Raw genomic sequence first — 22,976 nt, 5'->3', positions numbered from 1 at the left:
TATTATGTGCCATGATGATATCACTGCATTTCGCTGCTGACCTGGGGACTGCAGTGAGGAGGAACTCCTCACTGCTCAGCGTAAGAGCAGTGTGAGGTGTGTATAAACTCCTTTTTATACTGTGATAGTCACAAAGGGGAATTATAGTAATCATTGAGAGGCAAAATGGGGGGTATTATAAGAAAGAAGCATAAAGGAAGCGGCTTTATAATAAGAAGGCAAAATGGGGGCATATTATAAAAAGGGGCCCATAATGTCTTATAAAAATGCCCCCCCCCAAAACGTGTCTGCGCATAATATTCCACTGATGTACTTATAATAGAGTCAGGCTGTCATGCTGCATGTACTTGGACATGCAAATCATCAAGATCTGCTGCTGCCATCCCCCTTTACAATTGGTGACTAATGACTTCCCAGATGTGCAGACTTATAGAGTACACATGGAACGTGATTGATCAGCAATTGTAAATGGAAATGCCAGCACCAGATCATGACGATTTATCTGAATTCATTCAATGCGGCAGAATATTCCTCGGACGACCGTTAACCCCTTCTCCCACAGGCTATTTTACGAGTCACAATGCTTTAATTTTTAAAAACCTAATTCTAGAGTTTCGAGCTTTTTCTCATAAAGCCGTTTACCTATCGGATTCATTTATTTTATGTTTTGAAGATTTTACGAATGCAGCAATGCCAAATATGTGTATTTTTAATTGTTTTATTTTTAATGGGGCAAAAGGAGGGTGATTCGAACTTTTTTAAATTTTGTTATGAGTTTGTTATGATTGAGGTAGTAATTTCTTCACTGCTGTGCTGTCAATCTGTGCAATTTATTCAGTGTTTTATGGCTTTATCTCCATCTCTTTGGTTAAGCTGTGAGCTATGAAATCAATTCACTATTGTGATTCACCACAAAATGGCTATTGCATGCCTATTACTCTATATAGTATAGTATATAATAGTGCCTATTGCTCATCTGTTGCAGGTAGCGTATGGCTTCATGGGTGCGGTATACAAAGCAAGAGGAGCAGAGCTATTATGTTTTATATATTTAATCCAGAAAAATAGGCAGTGTTTATAACAAATATACAAGTATACAAGATGATAAAAAATGGGAACAAAACAATACAATATATACAATTACAGTCCTACTCATCGTTATTGGCACCTAAGAAGTTTAAGTACATAATGTGGAATATCTCCTGAAAAAAATAAATCAGGTGAAACAGTTTTTTGTATTGAGCACTTGTGTTAAATACAAAAGAGCAGATGGTAAAAAATAATTTAAAACAAAAAACAATGTAAGGGAAAAATAGAAAAACCTAAATCTTTCTGTTACACTGGTATGGCACCCTTTACATTAAATTAGTTTGGAAACATATTTTGACTCTCCTGTGGTAAATCACAAATGAGAATCATCTGTGATTAATCGTCGGTGCCTATGTGGCAAGAATTAACCAATGAATGATGACTTCAGTGTTTTAAAAAGCTACATGGTAGGCCCTGTTCCTTTGTCACAGTAGAGGAGACAAAGAATCTGTCTGAGAACCTTATAAATGCTATTATTAGCAAACACAACACTTCCAAAGGGTATATAATCATCTCCAAAGACCTTGGTATCCGAATTTCAACAGTGCGTAATATTACAAAGAAGTTTCACAAGCATGGAACTGTCAAGAACATTCCTGGAATTGGGGGAAAGAGGAAAATTGACAAGATATGTCTACAAAGGTTGGCGTGAATGGTGGCAAAAAGACCATGTCAAACATCCAAAGACCTGAAGGTCAACGTGGAACAGTCTGAAGTCATGGTTTCAACAATTACCATAGACCGCACACTAAACCAAGCAGAGGTTTATGGGTGAAGGCCAAGGAAGAAACCACTGCTGAAGAAGTGCAGTGGGGAAAAAAAGTATTTAGTCAGCCACCAATTGTGCAAGTTCTCCCACTTAAAAAGATGAGAGGCCTGTTGACATCATAGGTAGACCACAACTATGAGAGTCAAAATTGAGAAAACAATTCCAGAAAATCACTTTGTCTGATTTGGCAAGATTTATTTTGCAAATTATTATGGAAAATAAGTATTTGGTCATTAACAAAAGTTAATCTCAACATCTTGTTATACAGCTCTGGCATAAAGTAGGAGACCACTACATCAAAACCCTGTCATGAGCAGCCCAATCTCCAGACCTGAACCCCATTGGAAACCTCTGGAACATAATCAAGAGGATCAAGGATAGTCACAACCCATCAAACAAAGAAGAACTGCTTAAATGTTTATGCCAGCGGTGTGAAAGACTGGTGGAAAGCATGCCAAGATGCATGAAAGCTGTGATTAAAAATCATGGTTATTCCACAAAATATTGATTTCTGAACTCTTCCTGAGTTGAAACATTAGCATTCTTGTTTCTAAATGATTATGAACTTGTTTTCTTTGCATTATTTGAGGTCTGAAAGCACTGTTTTTTTTTTTAATTTTGACCATTTTTCTTTGTCAGAAAAGAAATACAAAATTTTTTGCTTGAAATTTCAGAGACATGTTGTCAGAAGTTTATAGACTAAAAGAAGAATTTACATTTACTCAAAAACCTATAAAGAGAAAGATCAGACAAACTGAACATTTTGCAGTGGTCTCTTAATTTTTGCCAGAGCTGTATATCCTTTCTTGGCAATGAAAGTGGTTCATCACACCAAGCTGCTTGCCTATTGCATTGTTTCTGGTGTCCTTCGACAGCTCTTTGGTCTTCACCATAGTGGAGTTTGGAGTGTGACTGTTTGAGGTTGTGGATAGATGTCTTTCATACTGATAACAAGTTCATACAGGAGCCATTACTACAGGTAATGAGTGGAGGACAGAGGAGCCTCTTAAAGAAGTTACAGGTCTGTGAGAGCTAGAAATCTTGCATGTTTTTAGATGACCAAATACTTATTTTCCACCATATTTTGCAAAATAAATCTTACCAAATCAGACAAGGTGATTTTCTGGATTTGTTTTCTCATTTTGACTCTCATAGTTGTTGTCTATCTATGATGTCAATTACAGGCATCTCTCATCTTTTTAAGTGGGAGAACTTGCACAATTGATGGCTGACTAAATACTTTTTTCTCCACTGTATAAAGAACATATAAAGGAACAACTAATCTTTGCCAGAGAGTACCTTGACAAACCACAATCCTTCTGGGAAAATGTTCTCTGGACAGATGAAACACAAATAGAGTTTTGGGGTAATGGAAAACAACAGTTTGTTTACAGAAAGCGCAATGAAGTTTATAAGGAGAAGAACACCCTACCAATAGTTAAGCATGGTGGAGGATTCATAATGCTCTGGGGTTGCTTTGCTGCATATGGTACTGGAGGCCTTGACCATATCACAGGAATCATGCAATCAGAGAATTATCAAGATATTTTGGATAAAAAATGTCTTACCAGTGTAAGAAAACTTGATTTGAGTTGAAGATCATGGGTTCCCCAGCAAAAACAATAGCCTAAAGCTCACATCCAAAAGTACACAGAAATGGTTGAAAAGTTAAAAAATGGATTGTTTAAAATGGACAGCAATGAGGCCTGACCTCAATCCCAATAAAAATCTTTGGGGTGAGCAGAAATCTGCCATTGGGAATAAGAACTCTGCAAACATTCAAGAGTTTATACAAACTGCACAGAAAGAGTGGGAGAAAATACCAACTGAGAAGTGCAAGAAGCTAATAGATGGCTATAACAAATGTTTGGAGGCTGTCATCAATGCCAAAGGGTGGGCAACCCAGTATTAATTAGGGGTGCCTTTACTGCTGGACATGCTGCTTACTCTGTTTCTTCTTTGACTTTGCAACATGTAAGTTGGAAAACCATGGTTTATTGTTGTATTACTGTGCACTAGTGTTGAGCATTCCGATACCGCAAGTATCGGGTATCGGCCGATACTTGCGGTATCGGAATTCCGATACCGAGTTCCGATACTTTTGTGATATCGGAAATCGGAATCGGATCCATATTCATGTAAAAAATAAAGAATTAAAATAAAAAATATGGATATACTCACCTCTCCGGCGGCCCCTGGACCTTACCGCTGTAACCGGCAGCCTCCGTTCCTAAGAATGAGCGCGTGAAGGGCCTTCGATGATGTCGCGGCTTCTGATTGGTCGCGTGCCGCTCATGTGACCGCTCACGCGACCAATCACAGGCCGCGACGTCATCACAGGTCCTAAACTACTCATTGAGGAGTTTAGGGCCTGCGATGACGTCGCGGCCTGTGATTGGTCGCGTGAGCGGTCACATGAGCGGCACGCGACCAATCACAAGCCACGACGTCATCGAAGGTCTTAAACTGCTCATTCTTAGGAATGGAGGCTGCCGGTTACAATCGGTAAGGTCCAGGGGCCCCCGGATGGGTGAGTATATCCATATTTTTTATTTTAATTCTTTATTTTTTACATGAATATGGATCCCAGGGCCTGAAGGAGAGTTTCCTCTCCTTCAGACCCTGGGAACCATCCAGGATACCTTCCGATACTTGAGTCCCATTGACTTGTATTGGTATCGGGTATCGGTATCGGCGATATCCGATATTTTTCGGGTATCGGCCGATACTATCCGATACCAATACTTTCAAGTATCGGAAGGTATCGCTCAACACTACTGTGGACCACTAACTAAAAAATCCTGAGGATATAATTTTGGTACATTTCTATTTATTTCTGAAGATATTGTACAGTCTGTGAAAAAATGAAGGGGTGTCAATAATGGTAAGCAGCACTGCACATAAAATAGAAAGGAATAACGAAAAAGATTTACTAAAGCTGATGTCACGGAAATGGCTCAGAGCTTAGCAGAGGGAAGCACTCCGATTGGGAAAGTGGAACATGCTCACAGCGAACTTATGACTTCCAGATTGAACAATGACCTAAAGCCAAATACTGCCTTTTATTAGCTCAAGGTTACGCCCACATACCTCCCCTAGATGAGCTCATGTGGGGTTGATTGTGGGATGTGATAGATCCATCAGAGTTTTATGAGATACTCAACTTACAGGATATCTTTTCAGATGGCAGATATTGTCGTCATCTTTCCTATTGTAATTTTACCATTTACATAGAAATCAAACATTACCTGGATAGCATCATCTATTAAACCGTTATTACTCGTAAGTTGGTGGCGTTCGAATGGTCTTACAGTGATGTGAGTGAATGTGTTATGTTTGTCCCTTCACTACGTCGTCAAAAATATATCTCCCAGAATTATTGGATCAATGCAAACCACAATATTAATATTAATAATCCAGTGAAAAAAAGGTTAAGAAGATTCTATTATGAGAGTAAGCTCCATCCTTAGAACAAAGGAAGTGTTAGGACTGGCAGAACGCACCGAGTATATATGAGAATTTATTGGTGCGTTCGCAGCCCGGGGCCACCGTGCAGGAGAGAACCTGCTACTAGTAAGTGATGGAACTATATCGCGGTATAAGCGAACTCTGTTACTTCACAGAGCCACCAAGAGGAAAGCGATGTGCCCTGACAACCACACAGGAGTTCACAGCTAACTGCTGAACTGAAGGCAGTCAGTGGTCACGCAGTTAGAGAGGCACACAAACAACTCCTCACCGGAGGTGCTGGTATTCCAGTGGCTTATTTCAGCTTTGTCCTGAATACACACAAATGTGACCACAATGGCGTAGCACAAACATAAACTGATACTACCGCATGGCCGTGTGGCCATGCAAACCTTTTATAGCTGGAGCAACTTCAGGACCTTCCTAGAGGACCAATGGGAGTTGCTACAGGACCTGAGCGTGTGATCCCTGACCTCCAATGAGAGGACTTCCTTTGGGCATGCTCAGAAGGGAGAAAGCAGGACTTAGTCCCAGAGATGTCTGCTCGCCGCTGACCAGAACTGGCCACAATGGCTGAGCCTGGAAGAGCAGCAGTAACCAAGCGTAGGGAATCAGCCTGAGTCAGACGCTGGGACCGACGTCTCTGCTGAGCAGGCTCCACTGTGGCTGGAGAAAAATGGGAGACTGCAGCGGAGACGATTCGAGGTTCCCCCTGTGCTGGGGTGGGAACTCGACACCTAACAGAAAGACCCTGCACTTCTCCACCTGATCACTCCAGGGAGGAGCTATTTCAATGGAGATGATGTGTCAGATCTGCTCCATCATTTCCCTTGTTATAATTAGTTTCTTTCTCCCTAGTTATAATTAGAACTGCATTTATGCAGGAAGAGATTGTTTACAAGTCAGGAGATCCTTCAACATTTGTCGATAAAATTGTTACCTTGTCACATAGTTTACAGCTGATGTCATTTTCTTTTATCATTTCATTCATCTGTGACATCTCAGGATTACTCATCTGTGACATCTCAGGATTACTCATCTGTGACATCTCAGGATTACTCATCCGTGACATCTCAGGATTACTCATCTGTGACATCTCAGGATTACTCATCTGTGACATCTCAGGATTACTCATCTGTGACATCTCAGGATTACTCATCCGTGACATCTCAGGATCACTCATCCGTGACATCGCAGGATCACTCATCTGTGACATCTCAGGATCACTCATCTGTGACATCTCAGGATCACTCATCTGGGACTTCTCAGGATTACTCATCTGGGACATCTCAGGATTACTCATCCGTGACATCTCAGGATTACTCATCTGGGACTTCTCAGGATTACTCATCTGGGACATCTCAGTATTATTCCCCTGTGAGGTGTGATATTCTTGACTTGATTCTGTAAATAGCAATAACGTTTTGTATCACAACAATATGTAGTAATGCTAGAGGAGGGTTCAGTGAAATTACTGTACACCTTCCAGGGTACATTCACATTTTGTTATTGACCTCTATTTGACCTATACAAAATCTTTTGACAAGGTAACAGGAGCATGTGATGTGTCCTGAGAGTAGATTTGGCCATCTATAGATTAACACAGGATCGGTTTAACATATACAGTGGGGGAAATAAGTATTTGATCCCTTGCTGATTTTGTAAGTTTGCCAACTGGCAAAGACATGAACAGTCTATAATTTTAAGGTTAGTTTAAAACATTGCAAGATAGAATATCAAAAGTTAAATCCAGAAAATCACATTGTATAAATTCTATAAATTTATTTGCATTTTGCAGTCAGAAATAAGTATTTGATCCACTACCAACCATTAAGAGTTCTGGATCCTACAGACCAGTTAGACGCTCCTAATCAACTCGTTACCTGCATTAAAGACAGCCGTCTTACATAGTCACCTTTATAAAAGACTCCTGTCCACAGGCTCAATTAATCAGTCAGACTCTAACCTCTACAACATGGGCAAGACCAAAGAGCTTTATAAGGATGTCAGGGACAAGATCATAGACTTAGAAAACCATAAGTAAGACGCTGGGTGAAAAGGAGACAACTGTTGGTGCAATAGTAAGAAAATAGAAGAAATACAAAATGACTGTCAATCAGCATCGATCTGGGGCACCGTGCAAAATCTCACCTCGTGGGGTATCCTTGATCATGAGGAAGGTGAGAGATCAGTCTAAAACTACATGGGGGAACTTGTTAATGGTCTCAAGGCAGCTGGGACCACAGTCACCAAGAAAACCATTGGTAACACATTACGCCGTAAAGGTTTAAAATCCTGCAGTGCTCGCAATGTCCCCGGCTCAAGAAGCCACATGTGCAGCCCGGCTGGAGTTTGCCAATGAACATCTGGATGATTCTGTGAGTGATTGGGAGAAGGTGCTGTGGTCAGATGATCAAAAATTGATCTCTTTGGTATTAACTCAACTCGCCGTGTTTGGAGGAAGAAAAATGCTGCCTATGACCCAAAGAACACCGTCCCCATTATCAAGCATGGAGGTGGAAACATGATGTTTTGAGGGTTTTTCTCTGCTAAGGGCACAGAACTACTTCACCGCATCAATGGGAGAATGGATGGAGCCATGTACCATAAAATCCTGAGTGACAACCTCCTTCCCTCCGCCAGGACATTAAAAATGGGTCGTGGCTGGGTCTTCCAGAAAGACAATGACCCAAAACATAGAGCAAAGGCAACAAAGGAGTGGCTCAAAAAGAAGCACATTAAGGTCATGGAGTGGCCTAGCCAGTGTCCAGACCTTCATCCCATAGAAAACTTATGGAAGGAGTTGAAACTCCGAGTTGCCAAGCGACAGCCTCAAATTCTTAATGATTTAGAGATGATCTGCAAAGAGGAGTGGACCAAAATTCTTCCTGACATGTGCGCAAACCTCATCATCAACTACAAAAAACTTCTGACTGCTGTGCTTGCCAACAAGAGTTTTGCCACCAAGTATTAAGTCTTGTTTGCCAGAGGGATCAAATACTTATTTCTCACTGCAAAATGCAAATAAATTTATATAATTGATATGTGATTTTCTGGATTTAATTTTTTATATTCCATCTCTTGATATTAAAAATTAACCTACCCTTAAAATTATAGACTGTTCATGACTTTATCATTGGGCAAACTTACAAAATCAGCAAGGGATCAAATATTTATTTCCCCCACTGTACGTTCCATAACATGTCAGTTAATCATTGGTATCATAATTTATTGGTGACCAATGTCTCTGTTACTAACAGACTATAATGGCATGGATGTAGTCATACAGTGGGCTCCATAAATGTTATATTTAATAGACCCAATGAGAAGGAGTAGCTTAAATTACTACAATGTTCCACTCCTTTTTTTCTGTATATTGATCTATAGTGGATTGTAAAAATTGAAGCCAAAAAGAACACTTTTTTATCTTAAGTTTGACAACCGAACTGGATAGGCATACTGTTTACATGGACACATTTTTTCTCCTTTTTAAAATTCTTAATGTTATTACATGTACAGATGCTTCTCACAAAATTAGAATATCATCAAAAAGTTATTTCAGTTCTTCAATACAAAAAGTGAAACTCATATATTATATAGAGTCATTACAAACAGAGTGATCTATTTCACGTGTTTATTTCTGTTAATGTTGATGATTATGGCTTACAGCCAATGAAAACCCAAAGTCATCATCTCAGTAAAGTAGAATACTTCATAACAAGAACTTGAAATATGATTTTAAAATCTTAAATGTTGTCCTACTGAAATGTATGTTCAGTAAATGCACTCAATATTTGGTCGGGGCTCCTTTTGCATCAATTACTGCATCAATGCGACATGGCATGGAGGTCTGGTGTCTCATCTTCCTTTTGACAATATCCCATAAATTCTCTATGGGTTTAAGGTCAGGCGAGTTTGCTGCCAATCAAGCACAGTGATACTGTTGTTTGTAAACCAGGTATTGGTACTTTTGGCAGTGTGGACAGGAGCCAAGTCTTGCTGGAGAATGAAAATTTCCATCTCCAAAAAGCTCGTCGGGAAGCATGAAGTGCTCTAAAATGTCCTGGTAGATGGCTGTGCTGACTTTGATCTTGATAAAACACAGTGGACCTACACCAGCAGATGACATGGCTCCCAAACCATCACTGATTGTGGAGACTTCACACTAGACCTCCAGCAGCTTGGATTGTGGCCTCTTCACTCTTCCACCAGACTCTGGGACCTTGATTTCCAAATGAAATGCAAAATTTACATTCATCTGGAAACAGCACCTTGGACCACAGACAACATTCCAGTTTGTCTTCTCCTTGGCCCAGGTAAGAGGCTTCTGGTGCTGTCTATTGGTCATGAGTGGCTTGACACAAGGCATGCGACACTTGTAGCCCATGTCCTGGACATGTCTGTGTGTGGTGGCTCTTGAAGCAATGACTCCAGCAGAAGTCCACTCCTTGTGAATCTCCCCCAAATCTTTGAATGGAATTTTCTTAATCCTTTCAAGGCTGCGGTTATCCCGGTTGCTTGTGCACCTTTTTCTACCACACTTTTTTCCTTCCACTCAACTTTCCATTAATATGCTTGGATACAGCACTCTGTGAACAGCCGGCTTCTTTAGCAATTACCATTTGTGGCTTCCCCTCCTTGTGGAGAGTATCAGTGACTGCCTTCTGGACATCTGTCAGTCAGTAGTCTTCCCCATGATTGTGGAGCTACTGAAACAGACTAAGGGACCTTTATAAATGCTTAGGAAGCCTTTGCAGGTGTTTTTGTTAATTATTCGAATTTACTGAGATAATGACTTTTGGGTTTTCATTGGCTGTAAGCCATAATCATCAACATTAACAGAAATAAACATGTGAAATAGATCACTCTGTCTGTAATGACTCTATATAATATATGAGTTTCACTTTTTGTATTGAAGAACTGAAATAAATTAACTTTTTGATGATATTCTAATTTTGTGAGAAGCACCTGTAGATGTACGGTATTTACCTCCTGCATTACACTCCTATTTCCCATTAAAGAGGACCTTTCACCAATTTTTTGTACGTTGAACTGGACACATGATGTGATAGTGGCTGGTGAATGAAATAAAAAGGTTTTTTTTATTTCACTTCTCTGTTGTGGAGATGTTAGCAATCAAAGTATTTGACGCCTAATGAGAATTTTTTAAAAGTTTGAGTTGATGATATCGGATAGTTTTCACTGGAAGAATGTACTTCTTATCGTGAAATACTGACAAATAAGCAGGAAGTAGCACTAACAGGAAAGAAGTACATGCCCACACAGCTTTCAGCAAATATCTCAGCGTGTGAGATGTAATGATACAGACATGAACTCCTGTTCTAACCATATGCATGAGTCAGTGTGGGTGAGGGGCAGTACAGCAGAGTTTAGCTCTGTCACATTGCAAACAATTCTAACAGTTCTTCTGATTGCAGTAATCACACTCATGTCTTCTGTACTTAAGCAAATTGTACTTGTTCTGCAGTGAGCTCAGGCCGGTCACTACATCTCGCCAGCCTGTACTGAACTACTCCAGTGTAAGATGTAATGAGACTCTGCTCTCATCTCACTGCAGAGTGATTACAAATTGAGTACAAAAGATTCAAGTGTGATCACTGACATCTCCGAACTGGCCGTGTGTTGTAGAGGCAGTACAGCAAAAGCTGACAGTGGTATGAGAGGAGGAGACCTGATAGAAAAATGTGTAAAGTGACACAGCTAAACTCTGCTGCGCTGCTCCTCTTCTCCTCTTTTCTCAGGGACCAGGGGATCTGGGCTGTACACAATGACAAATGTACTCTATGCCTCCAGTAAAAACTGCCTGATAACACCGACTTTAACTTAAAAAAATTAACTCATTATTGAATAATACTTTGATTGCGATTGCTAATTATGCTGCAAAGGAGAGGCGTAATTTTTTCAAAAAAGCACAAAAACAAAAACATTGTATCCTACTACAGCATGTGTCCAGTTCACCGTGAAAAATTTGGTTAAAGGTCATTTTTAAGTCTATTCTTTAGGACATTTCTTATGGAATCACTGTGAATTGTACGTATATTGCAGGATTATTTATCAAATATAGTAATAATATTGTTGTAAGAAGGACGAAGAGATAAAATCCTTACCATCATCTGAAGTTTTATGACTTTGTCTGCAAAAAAAAAAAGTTATTTCATTTACTGCTGTTTTTCTTAAACACGTTCAGTTTATTCCTATGAGCCTAACTGCCTATATAAAGCAAAGAACGGTCACTCAACAACTAGCTTGGTCCGTTCAGTAATATGCACACCAGTGATTACAATTCTTATCTCTTTTACCTCCAAGGATGAATCCCACACTAGATAATAGACAGATCTGTGATCTAGGTCTTGTTTTAAAGCAAAGACTATAAGTTATGGAGGACAATCTGTGATGTGATCCCTCTCCTTTCATTGTAGAAGGCCTCGTTCTCTCATGCTGTATACTGTGGGGCAGCGAAGGGAGTAGTGCTGGACGGAGGATATATTTCTCCCAGCAGGATAAAATTTGGCCGGGACTTTCCCTAAGGTTGAGGACCTGCAGTGATCAGGTCACGATCACGTGATCAGCCCATGTGATAGGTACCTCACCTGTGAGTGTGGTTATGTGCTGTGTAATGGAGATTGTTGTTTGGCACATGGTCTGTGTGCAAGATGTGAGGAGCTAGGCTGGAGTGAACCTGAATTTGTTTTGTCGGTTTACATATGCTGCAAAGGTTGGCGACAAGACTGATAGCAATCATGGCAATGGCACCCGATGGACGCCACTGACCAGGCCGCCGCATAGTTAAGCCCGTCCCATGCAAGGGTGAGCCTGAGACCAGTGGTTCACCAAGCTGAAGTACGTTTGCGTTTTTTTAATTACTTTCTGCCACCTACTGTTTAAAGTGTTAATAAACCACTGAAGTTTGGACTCTAAACCTGTGTGTTGCCTCATCACTGTGGCCCTGCCACTGAAAACCAGAGCAAATCCCCACTTATTGGTGGCTTGAATGCGGGCAGATGCAGTGAGGCCGTGGTGTTTTTGCTTATTTTTGCTCTGGACTCCAGCTTATGTCCTGGGTGAAAGGAGTAACACAGACCCAGTCGGGGAACTCTGCAGAAATGGAGGCCATCATAAAAGTGCTTATGGAGGTCATGCGACAGCAGCAGCAGGCTATGCAGCAGCAGCAAGAGATATGCAGCAGCAGATATTTAATCAACAGCAGCAGGAAACCAACCAGCTGTTGAATCAGCACATCACGGCATCGCAGACAAGAGGAACTTAATGGGGAAGCCATGTTGTCAGAAAGCGGTGCATACTGCGATCCCCAAAATGGAAAAATCTGATGATGTCGAGACATACCTGGAGATGTTCGAGGGGGTGGCTGAGAAGGAGAGACTACTCAGGGACCATTGGGCAGAAGTCGTCCCTCCATTTCTGGCCCCAGGACCTATGAAAGCCTGAGATACTGGCACGTCTTGGGGTAAATGTGTTAGTCCGGGCCCAGCAGGTACACCAATGGGAGTTTAACCCCTCTAAGCCAGCTCAGTCACAGTATTATGACCTGTTGCACTTATTACAAAAGTGGTTGCAGCCTGAGATACTGTCTCCCATGGTGACTGATAAATTTTGGAGGGCTATGCCCCACTCCCTCCAATCATGGGTCGGGCAGGCATCCCCTACTCCAGATGATAGACCTGATAGAACGATATGGGGCTAACAAAGAGCTCCAGGAAGGGACTCCCCAGAAGGTGACAGGAAGGTCCCCTAAGTCTCTACCCTTCGCTCAGCGAGCAGAGCCCAGGAAGGTCACTCAAGACTGGTCTGGGGAAGAAAGGGGCCCCATAGTCTGCTGGCGGTGCCAGGAGCCAGGCCATATGAGAGCTGATTGCCCCCACCTGGCTGAGCCCATGGACACAATCTTTGGGTACCGTCAATCCCATTATGCTGAACTGATTTGAGCAACGGTCACATCGTAGGGTTCCAAAATGGGACATTTGTGTAAAGTTGATGTGGAGGGCACCCCGGCTGTGGCCCAACTGGACTCAGGGAGCCTCATGACCCTGGTATGAGCCAGCCTGGAACAAACCAGTGAGTATACTGGTCAGAAAATTGGGGTGTTGTGTATACATGGGGACTTAAAAGACTATCCTACTGCACTAGTGGTGATAAATATGCCAGCGGGGAGGCGGTGCCACAAGATGGGGGTTGTGATTAATTGACATTATGAATTGATACTTGGAAGTGACTTTCCTTTATTTTCTGCACTGTGGCCAACGGTTGTCCCACCCAGTGAACAACTGCCGGCACTGGTGGCAACCAGGTTACATTCTCCAGAAGTGGGGCATGAACCTGGTGGCCCAGAGGAAGAAGTGCTGGCGGTAGGGGTAACCTCCCCTTCGGTGGAGGAGGGTGAAAATTCTCCCATAGAAGTGTTGGCCGGGGATGTGGAAGACTTGCTGCCGGGTCCTGAATTGTCAGACTTAAATTTAAATGGCGATAATTCCAAGACCCTACTTTGTCTTGAGCCAGGGGAAATGTACTGTTTATTAATGGGGGACCCCAACAACCTGGGGCAGCCACAGTGTTGTCATGCTTTAAGCTGAACCGAGACCTGTTGTATCGAGTTGAGAAAATACGTGTGAAAATGATAGAGCAGTTACTGGTACCTTAGGCAAATCGTAGGCTCGTAATGGTCCTAGCACATGCACTCGGTGGGCATTTGGGCCAAAAGAAAACTAGACTGAATTTTGCAGCGGTTTTACTGGCTATGTGTCCATGAAGAAGTTAAATGGTATTGTAATTCCTGTCCAGTGTGCCAGGTAACCAGTCCCCATCCACACTTTCAGAGTCCTTTGGTGCCTCTACCAATTATAGAGGTACCTTTCGAAAGAGTGGCAATGGATCTGGTTGGTCCTGTCAATAAGCCAGCAAGGGGGCACCAACACATCCTAGTAGTTGTAGATTATGTCACCTGGTATGCTGAAGTCGTTCCGCTGCGCCACACATCAGTTAAGCTCATAGCAAAAGAACTCATGGGTATGTGTTCTCAGGTGGGGATTCCGAAAGAGATTTCAACAGACCAGGGAACCCCCTTTATGTAAAAAATTATGAAAGAACTCTGCTGCTTGTTAAATGTTAAAACAGTTGCGCACATCAATCTATCATCCCTAAACAGATGGTTTGGTAGAAAGGCTCAATAAGATGCTAAAGAGCATGCTAAAAAAAGCAGTCTCCAAAGAAGAGAAGGATTGGGATCTCTTACTGCCATATTTATTGTTTGCACTGCGGGAGGTGCCCCAGGCATCTACGGGATTCTCGCCCTTTGAACTATTGTATGGCAGACATCCCCAGGGCTTACTCAATATAGCCAATGAGGCTTTGGAGAACCAACCAACCTCCCACAAGAGTGTGATAGAACATGTTGCAAAAATGCAGGAAAGAATGAAGACAGTCCTATCATTAGTCTGGGAACATATGGAGGCAGCACAACGGTTTCAAAGTCGGGTCTATAATTGGGAGGCTCGGGGATCGGATGTTGGTACTTGTGCCTACAGTAGATAGCAAATTTCTGGCAAAGTGGCAGGGGCCCTACGAGATTATGGAGAAGGTGGTAGACTACAAGGTACATCAACCCGGATGGAGGAATCCAGAGCAGGTTTACCATATTAATTTGCTTAAACCATGGAAAGATAGAGACCATCTTGGTGGGGATAGTCAGCTGCCTGCAATTGCTTTTAGGAAAGCTCTATTACCTCTGGGTGTGTCAGGAAAAACCTTCTCCGTAGTTAAAATAGCAGATACTTTGTCTCCTAAACAGGTTCAGAAGGTATGGGAGTTTGTTAGCCAAAATACAGATGTTTTCTCAGAGCTCCCTTGACGTACCTCCCTAATACAACATGACATTGTCATGGAGCAAGAGGCCAAAATTCGACTAAAGCCGTATCGGGTGCTTGAGGCCCGGCGACAAGCCATCTTGGAGGAGGTGAAAACTATGCTACAGTTAGGGGTGACTGAAGAGTCCCAAAGTGAGTGGGCCAGCCCAATAGTCATAATACCTAAACCTGATGGTATGCTAAGGTTTTGTAATGACTTCAGAAAACTTAATGAAGTTCTGAAATTTGATGCTCACTCCATGTTCCGGATGGATGAATTGATAGAGCGGTTTGGGCAGGCACAGTATTTTTCAACCCTTGACATCACAAAAGGATACTGTCAGGTGCCCCTAACAGAGACAGCTAAGGAAAAAAATGCCTTTGTAACGCGTGAAGGGCTGTTCCAGTATAAAGTATTACCCTTTGGTTTGGATGGTGCGCCAGCGACATTCCAGCAGTAAAAGGATATTGTTCTCCGTCCCCATCGCCGTTATGTCTCAGCCTATCTGGATGATATTGTTGTGTACAGTGCAGACTGGAAAAGTCACATACCAAAAGGTACAGGGGTTGATAGATTCTCTGCGACAAGCAGGGTTAACCCAAATAAGTGTTCCATAGGGTTGGAGGAAGCTCGGTACTAGGGTTATGTCATTTAGGAGAGGAGCCATCAAACCCCAAGAAAACAAAGTGGAGGCAATTCAGAACTGTCCCTGTCCCATCATAATAAAGCAGGTAAAAGCTTTTTTAGGCATAGTGGGATATTACAGGTGATTTATTCCCAACTTTGCAACCCTGACTGCACCTTTAACAGGCTGCTTGAAAGGGAGGAAGTCTGTGATGGTCCACTGGAATGATCAGTTAGAGAAGGCCTTTTGTAAAGTTAAAATCTGTACTGTGTGGTACACCAGTTCTGGTTAAACCTGATTTCAAAAGAGAGTTCATTGTACAGACCGATGCCTCTGAGATAGGTCTTGGTGCCGTTCTGTCTCAAGAGGTTAACGGGGAAGAGCATCTCGTTAGTTTCCTGAGGCCGGAAGCTTACCCCAGCCGAAACCAGGTACAGTATTGTGGAGAGAGTGCCTGGCCATTAAGTGGGCACTTGAGTCTCTTTGCTATTATTTGCTGGGGAGAACGTTTCGTTTGGAGACAGATCATGCCCCTCTCACGTGGATGAGTCAAGCTAAGGAGAGGAATGCAAGCAGACTACAGGGAAACACAGATGCCTTGTCCAGAGTTCACTGAATGTCATGTGTCCACCCCCCTAGGGTTGAAGAAAAGGGGAGGTATGTGGTGCAGCAAAGGATGTAGTGTCAATTGTTTATTAGTTTAAATAAGGGCTCGACAAGCGTAAAATTATATTTCAGTTATTTGTTAAAATTGTTTCTAATTTCCTGAAATTTTAAAAGCTCCAAATCTTTTAATTTGAAATTATTTGAATCCTTAGTGACAGAGCCAAATTTGACCTTCAGGACCAGGGCAATTTTTTTCAATCTGAACAGTGTCCCTTCATGAGGTAATAACTCTAGATCCCACTGATTTTGAGACTATTTTTTCATGACGTATTGTACTTCATGATAGCTGTAAATTTTTTTCGATATGACTTGCCTTTATTTGTAAAAATATTGGAAATTTGGAGAAAATTTTCAAAATTTTGCAATTTTCAAGCTTTTAATTCGTACGCCCTTAAATCAGAGAGTCATGTCACACAAAATACTTAATAAATAATATTTCCCACATATCTAATTTACATCTGCATCATTTTTGAAACGTATTGTAAAATTGTAGCGGCCCCATACATTGTGTCCCCATACAGTGTAGAGCCCCTATATATTGTAGTGCCCTCATACATTGCACCCAGCTTGTGCTTCTGCCGATACACACCCATAAAAGTACTCTCCACTACAATAATGCCAAACATGTGGCCGCTTACTGTGGTTTAGGCACAGTGGGGCTCAGGAGGGGGGCATTTAGATTGCATAGCACAGAATCACACTGGATTTTAGGGGGCAGGAGCCATGTCGCTTTTCCAGAGACTTTGTTCTACCAGTAACGTGGGAACCTCCTATAGTTCCAGTGACCTGAGTGGGGGTTAGTTTTGAGTGGGAAAAATTAGAGATTTGGTAACATTTTGAGGTACATTATATTTTTTGATTGCTTCCAGAATAAGGCTAGAATCAGAATCTTGTGTTCTATGCTGAGCACTTACATCGGGGTTTCTGTGTAAAACCCACAAAAAATGCGATTCAGACGAAACCCCTGAGGGAGCCACCCACTATGAAGCAGATGTAGACTCTTTGTAGTCCGTTTAGTGTCTGCTCCTGTGGCACCCATCATTTTAGGCATGAACAGATCTGTAGTCGCCCACACTGGTGCGCTAAAATGATGCCAAAAATGATGGGATACTACCGGAACACAGATCAGTCCAAAGTGGCTCCATCTGCCTTATAAGTGAATGGTTCCATCCTGGGTTTTATCTGAATTTTGGGGAATTTACACTGAAACCCCGACATAAGCGCTCAACGTAGAGCGCAGGATAAATGTGAGATGAGCCTTATTCTGATTTTTGGGAGGTAGAATGAACATATAAACAGCAGTACAAGAATAGTTCTTATTTTTATTTTTGTGCTTTTCACCATGTGGTATAAGTGATAAGACAGATTTATTCTTCTTCTGAGTGAGATTACAGCGATACCAGATTTATATAGTTTTTTTTAGGTTTTACTGCTATTACACTGTAAAAATGTATTTTTTTTAATAAAAAGTACACTGTAAAAATGTATTTTTTAATAAAAAGTAGCTTTTCGTCATCATATTCTGAGAGCTGTAACTTTTTTATTTTTTGTCGAATAGAGCAGTATGAGGACTTATTTTTTGGGGGACGAGTTGCAGATTTTTTTGGTACCATTTTGTGGTGCATAATATTTTTTAATCGCTTTTTATTCATATTTTTCAGACACAGAATAAACATAAACCAGATATTCAGTTATTGTTTTTATTTTTATATTCGTGATTGACAGTGGTATTAAAGGGGTTAATAGGCCCCGATCGGTCGCAAATCTGTCCGATACTGATAATGCAGGGTGTCGGCTATTTCAGGCGGCGCTATTCCCTTATTCCCCATCACAGTTTTACAGTTTAATGGCAATGAGGGAATAAGGCCCCTTAACGAGCGCCGTTTAAATGCGTTTTGGCGGTCAATAAGGGGTTAAATAATTTGAGAAGGAATTGGTATTTGATCTATATAAATATCTTCAAGACTTTTGATTCCTTTTTTTTCCAAGAGTTTAAACTCTTGTGAACCAGGCAAGAGACATATCTTTCCACTGACATCCTGTGAGTCTCGCTTTTTATGGAACAAGTTGTACTTTTGAATAACATTATCCATTTTATCATGTGATATAGTAGAAAGCAGGCAAAAAAGTGAGGGCAAATAGCAAAAAAAAGTGCAATTCCACAATATTTTTCATCTTTTTTATTTACAGTTTACGCTTTACTTAAGTGGTGACATTTTTTTCCAAAATTTGTAAAAAAAAAAAAAATTGCTTGTGAGTGGCGACATTTTCATCTATCAGGATATGGAGCTGGGTGAGGGCTTGTTTTTTGTGCCCAGAACCGTTGTTTTTATTGATGCCATTTTTGACGTAGATGTTTTTGTTGCCTCTTAATTCTGACAGTTTGATTTTTTTTCTCATTAAGCCGTTTTCCGATGAGAATAATTTATTTTATATTTTGACAAATTGGGCTTTTTTTTTTTACTAACACAGTGATATAAAATATGTATTTTTCTATTATTTCTTAATATTTCACAGGGAACATGTTGGGGGGATTTGAACTTTTATATTGATTTTATTTTTTTTTTTTTTCATATTTTTAAAAACATTTTTTTTTAACTTTTTGCTATATTTGTTAGTCCCCTAAAGGGACTTGAACCTGCGATTATCTAATCACTTATATTATACACAGCAATACCCTAGTATTGCAATGTATAGCAAAGATCATGGTTTCTTATGCATGTATGCACGGGCTAGCTTTCATGGGAGTGCCATCATGGAAGGCACAGTGGTCTTCAGCAGATACCTTGTCATCATGGCAACCCATTGGCACCCTGCAATCACATCATGGGTATGCAGATGAATGCAAAGAAAAGTGCTACCCCCTGCCGACGCACTATACATGCCGCTGTCACAGATCGAAAGTGGCATTTGACAGGTTAACAACCGCGGTTAGAGCTCCGCTCCACCTGCAACTGTTCCTGAATGTTACAGCCATCATCTGTCAGAAAAGATGTGGACTCGCAAGCCTAGCCCACATCAAAGTCAGAGAGATGACATATGGCGTACCCTGTACATCATATCTCATTAAGGGTTTAATAATAAAAAAGGAAAAGTTAATTAAAAAATTCGAGACGAGGATATTTTTTATTTTACCGACATCTTTAATGTTTTTTTATATTTAAGGCATGCATTTTTTTAAAATTTTATTTTAGTAGCCTCCATAGTTAGAGATGTAGATAGTTTTAGTGAGGGATCCAATAAATGAGTTACTAGCAATGATTTAATCGGAAGGTTGTTACTCAGATATAATTCCAGATTCACCAGCTTGTGCGATTTTCACCTGACCAATCTTGACTTTGCTTTAAAACGTTGACTTGGTAAAATCCCGAAATATTGGGTAAACCAATTCCACCTTAATGTTTATGGTTTTGTAATGTTGATTTGTTAATTCTGTTTCCTTTTTCTTATTTAACGTAGTGTATAAAATTTCTTCCTGCAGTTGATTGATCCATTTTGTTGGCAGAAGGATTGGAATTGTTCGAGAAATAAATAATTAAGGGCAGAAAATGGACAACTGTCCTGGTTCCGTTGGAGACCCCAAATTGTTCAGGAAACTATGGGTGACATTAAATGTGGAAGAAGTTCTGAAATCATTCTTCTTGGTATGATTTTAACAGGGCTGTGTAGACTCTTTTATATACACTGTATGCGCCTCTGTGTACCACAAATGTGCAACCTAAATTTTTGTGCCACCATCCTTTCAGACTGAAGTAAAGCAAGGTCTGGTTCTACAACTACTGCTCTTCTCCTTACTTTCTATCTTGGGTTGCACTACTACCCATCCAGTCTTGAGTAGAACAGTAATGCCCGGCGTCACCCATGCACATGTATAACTGAGTGCCCTCAACCACTTCATCATCATTGGACATGGCCACCATCAATGACAAACTGGATCTCCGCCATGTCCGATGTGCTGGTTTCCTATGTACTGCTCATTTACATTTGAAGACCGTTAAAGATCAAGTGACAGGCGATGCCAACCTGAAGGAGTCATGAGGAATCGTATGGCCAAAATGTGTATTGTTGGAGAAGTAGTATGGTATGATGTGTAGTTAGTGACCAGAAGGCCTAAGAATTTTTTCAGATTATGGTGTGAAATTACTGGGGAATCTCTGAATGAAAATCAGCTGGAAGCTTGTTGAGGCCGGTGTGAACAAAGCCCCTCTGCGTTAGAGAGAACTTATTGGCTTCATAATACCATTCATCCTAAAAGTTGATGACCTTGGGAAGTTATTCACCCATTCGTCATGGAGACGTGAAAGATAGGTCCAAACAAGATATAGGTGAGGCGGAGGTGATTCCAATATTCGGGGAACATAAAAAAGAATGCAATTAATTCTAAACTGTCCCACCACATGTCTTAGTGTTGTGCACATTTTTTCTACTTACCCTTTTGTGCCGGAGTATCTTATGGGCATAGGTATCTTAAAATCAGTTATTTTAGAACCAAACCGGCGGTTACCAGTCAGATCAAGTTTCTTCATGAAAGGACTGTTCTTTAATACAGATGTCAACTCATTGCAGGAAGTATTTGGTAAATTATTGTTACCTAAACTGCAACAATAAGACGAGATGTGAGTGATGGATCCACGGAGCATTAGTATCATTATATATTCTCCTGGCAACCCATTCAAACAAGTCTTTTTTCAATTGTACTCTCATGAACTTGAACATTTAACACATTAACTGAGGTCTTTAGACTCTGAGCAGTTACTCTTCAGTTTTTTGCAATTACTCTGACTATTGAACAGTCTAACCTTGGGGTGACATTGGGATGTCTGCAATATTTTCCACTTGTGAATAATCTTTCTCATTGTGTGTAGAGCTGTGTACTCCAAATTGTTGAGAAATGGCTTAAAAACCCTTCACAGAGTGATAGACAGCCACATTTGCATCTCTAAGATCATTGCTGATGTTTTTCCTTATTGGCATTGTGGTAACACACGCCTGAATGCTCCAGACAACCAAACTGGCGAAACTTCTGCTTTTTTATAGGTGGTCACATTTGTTGAGGCACAATTAATCTAGGACATTTGTGGCTGCTACTTACTCTTTTCTTTTAGGGTGTAGCGTGTGCAGTGATTTTTCACAATTGGTGGTTACATGTCACTCTGCTCTATGTGTTGGCCCCAAACATGAAGGATATAATGCAAATGGAGAAACTATTCATCGAGAATTAGAAAAGTCAACACAAATTTGCTTAGACTTTCGTCTCTTGGCTGAAATTTTTAATTTGGAATTTTGGATTTGGATTTTGAATTTCCAGATAAAACAGAGATGGGTTTATCTTGCCACGGGATGTTTAATATCATTGTATTGGGATTCCTTTCTTCTTCAGGTCAGCCCTAATAAGTCTGAGACCCATTTTTGGGTTTATTCTCACGCTTGTTTTTTGAAATTTAATTTATTTTTAAAATGTTTTCTATGATTTATTGCATTCTATATGGTTCAATTGTTTCAGCGGCTTGCTCACGTTATTATGCTTGTATCATTCTTTGTAAGAGAAGGTTGATTATGTGACAAAGAGAAGTGCTGTCTGGAGAAGGGAAGTCCATCATTATTAGAGATATCACATATCAAGGTGCAGTAAACAAATTATCTCAAGGACATAGGCTATGTGCACACGTTCAGGAATTCTTGCAGAAAATTCCTGAGGAAAACCTGAAATTTTCTGCAAGAAATCTGCTAGAAAACCGCATGCGTTTTTTGCGCGTTTTTACCGCGTTTTTGACGCGTTTTTGACACGTTTTTTTCCGGACATTTCCCAATGCATTTTAAATGGGAAATCCGCAAAAAAACGCAAAATTAATGAACATGCTGCGTTTTTTACCGCGGTGCGTTTTTACCGCGGAAAAAAACGCATCATGTGTACAAAAAGTGCAGAATTCATTAAAAATGATAGGATGCATAATATAAGCAGATTATTTGCAGTTTTATAGCGTTTTTATAGGGAAAAAAGGCGAAAAAAACGCGAATAATCTGCAACGTGTGAACACAGCCATAATAAAAGTGCTGGGCATAACATAGAAAATAAATTTATAACTTATGCCTCCATACGGTATGTCTCACTCCTGTACATATTTCCTATACTCACAGTAATTCTTCTATCCTGCAGTCTGGACTGGACAAAACCTCCATCAAGTCACTGAAGTGAGGACCATACAAACAGTTACCAGACAGGTCAAGTTTCTTCAGGGACTGGTTATTCCTTATTACAGATGCCAATGAGATGCAGGAAGTGTCTGGTAGATAATTCCTTGCCAATCTGTAAGAATAAAGAGATGAGTCATGTGTGACGTGACCAAAGACCATGTAAAATCTGTCGTTGGTAAATGTGGAAACAAAATAACAATCGACTCCTAGCAAAATCATTAAACTCACTATCAGTCACCTCTTGTGTGTGTTGGATGTCAGGATTGCCAGCAGCTATATGATATC

At 40.8% G+C, this 22,976-nt stretch overlaps 1 protein-coding gene across 1 annotated transcript in view; it reads right to left on the bottom strand.

The window, feature by feature from the left end:
* The window catches only part of LOC143773356 (uncharacterized), a 152,529-nt gene that overhangs the window by 30,348 nt on the left and 99,205 nt on the right, over positions 1-22,976 (bottom strand). The window contains exons 19-22 of the mRNA XM_077260832.1: positions 22,633-22,803; positions 20,928-21,092; positions 11,455-11,480; positions 6,267-6,730 (exon numbers count right to left, since the gene is read on the bottom strand). Coding sequence (XP_077116947.1) covers positions 6,267-6,730; positions 11,455-11,480; positions 20,928-21,092; positions 22,633-22,803 — 826 coding nt within the window. The remainder of the gene's footprint in view (positions 1-6,266; positions 6,731-11,454; positions 11,481-20,927; positions 21,093-22,632; positions 22,804-22,976) is intronic.

This window comes from Ranitomeya variabilis, chromosome 5, assembly GCF_051348905.1.
Source record: "Ranitomeya variabilis isolate aRanVar5 chromosome 5, aRanVar5.hap1, whole genome shotgun sequence".
NCBI lineage: Eukaryota > Metazoa > Chordata > Amphibia > Anura > Dendrobatidae > Ranitomeya > Ranitomeya variabilis.
The sequence above is the reverse complement of the archived record's forward strand: the minus strand, read 5'-3'. Positions and strand labels throughout refer to the sequence as shown.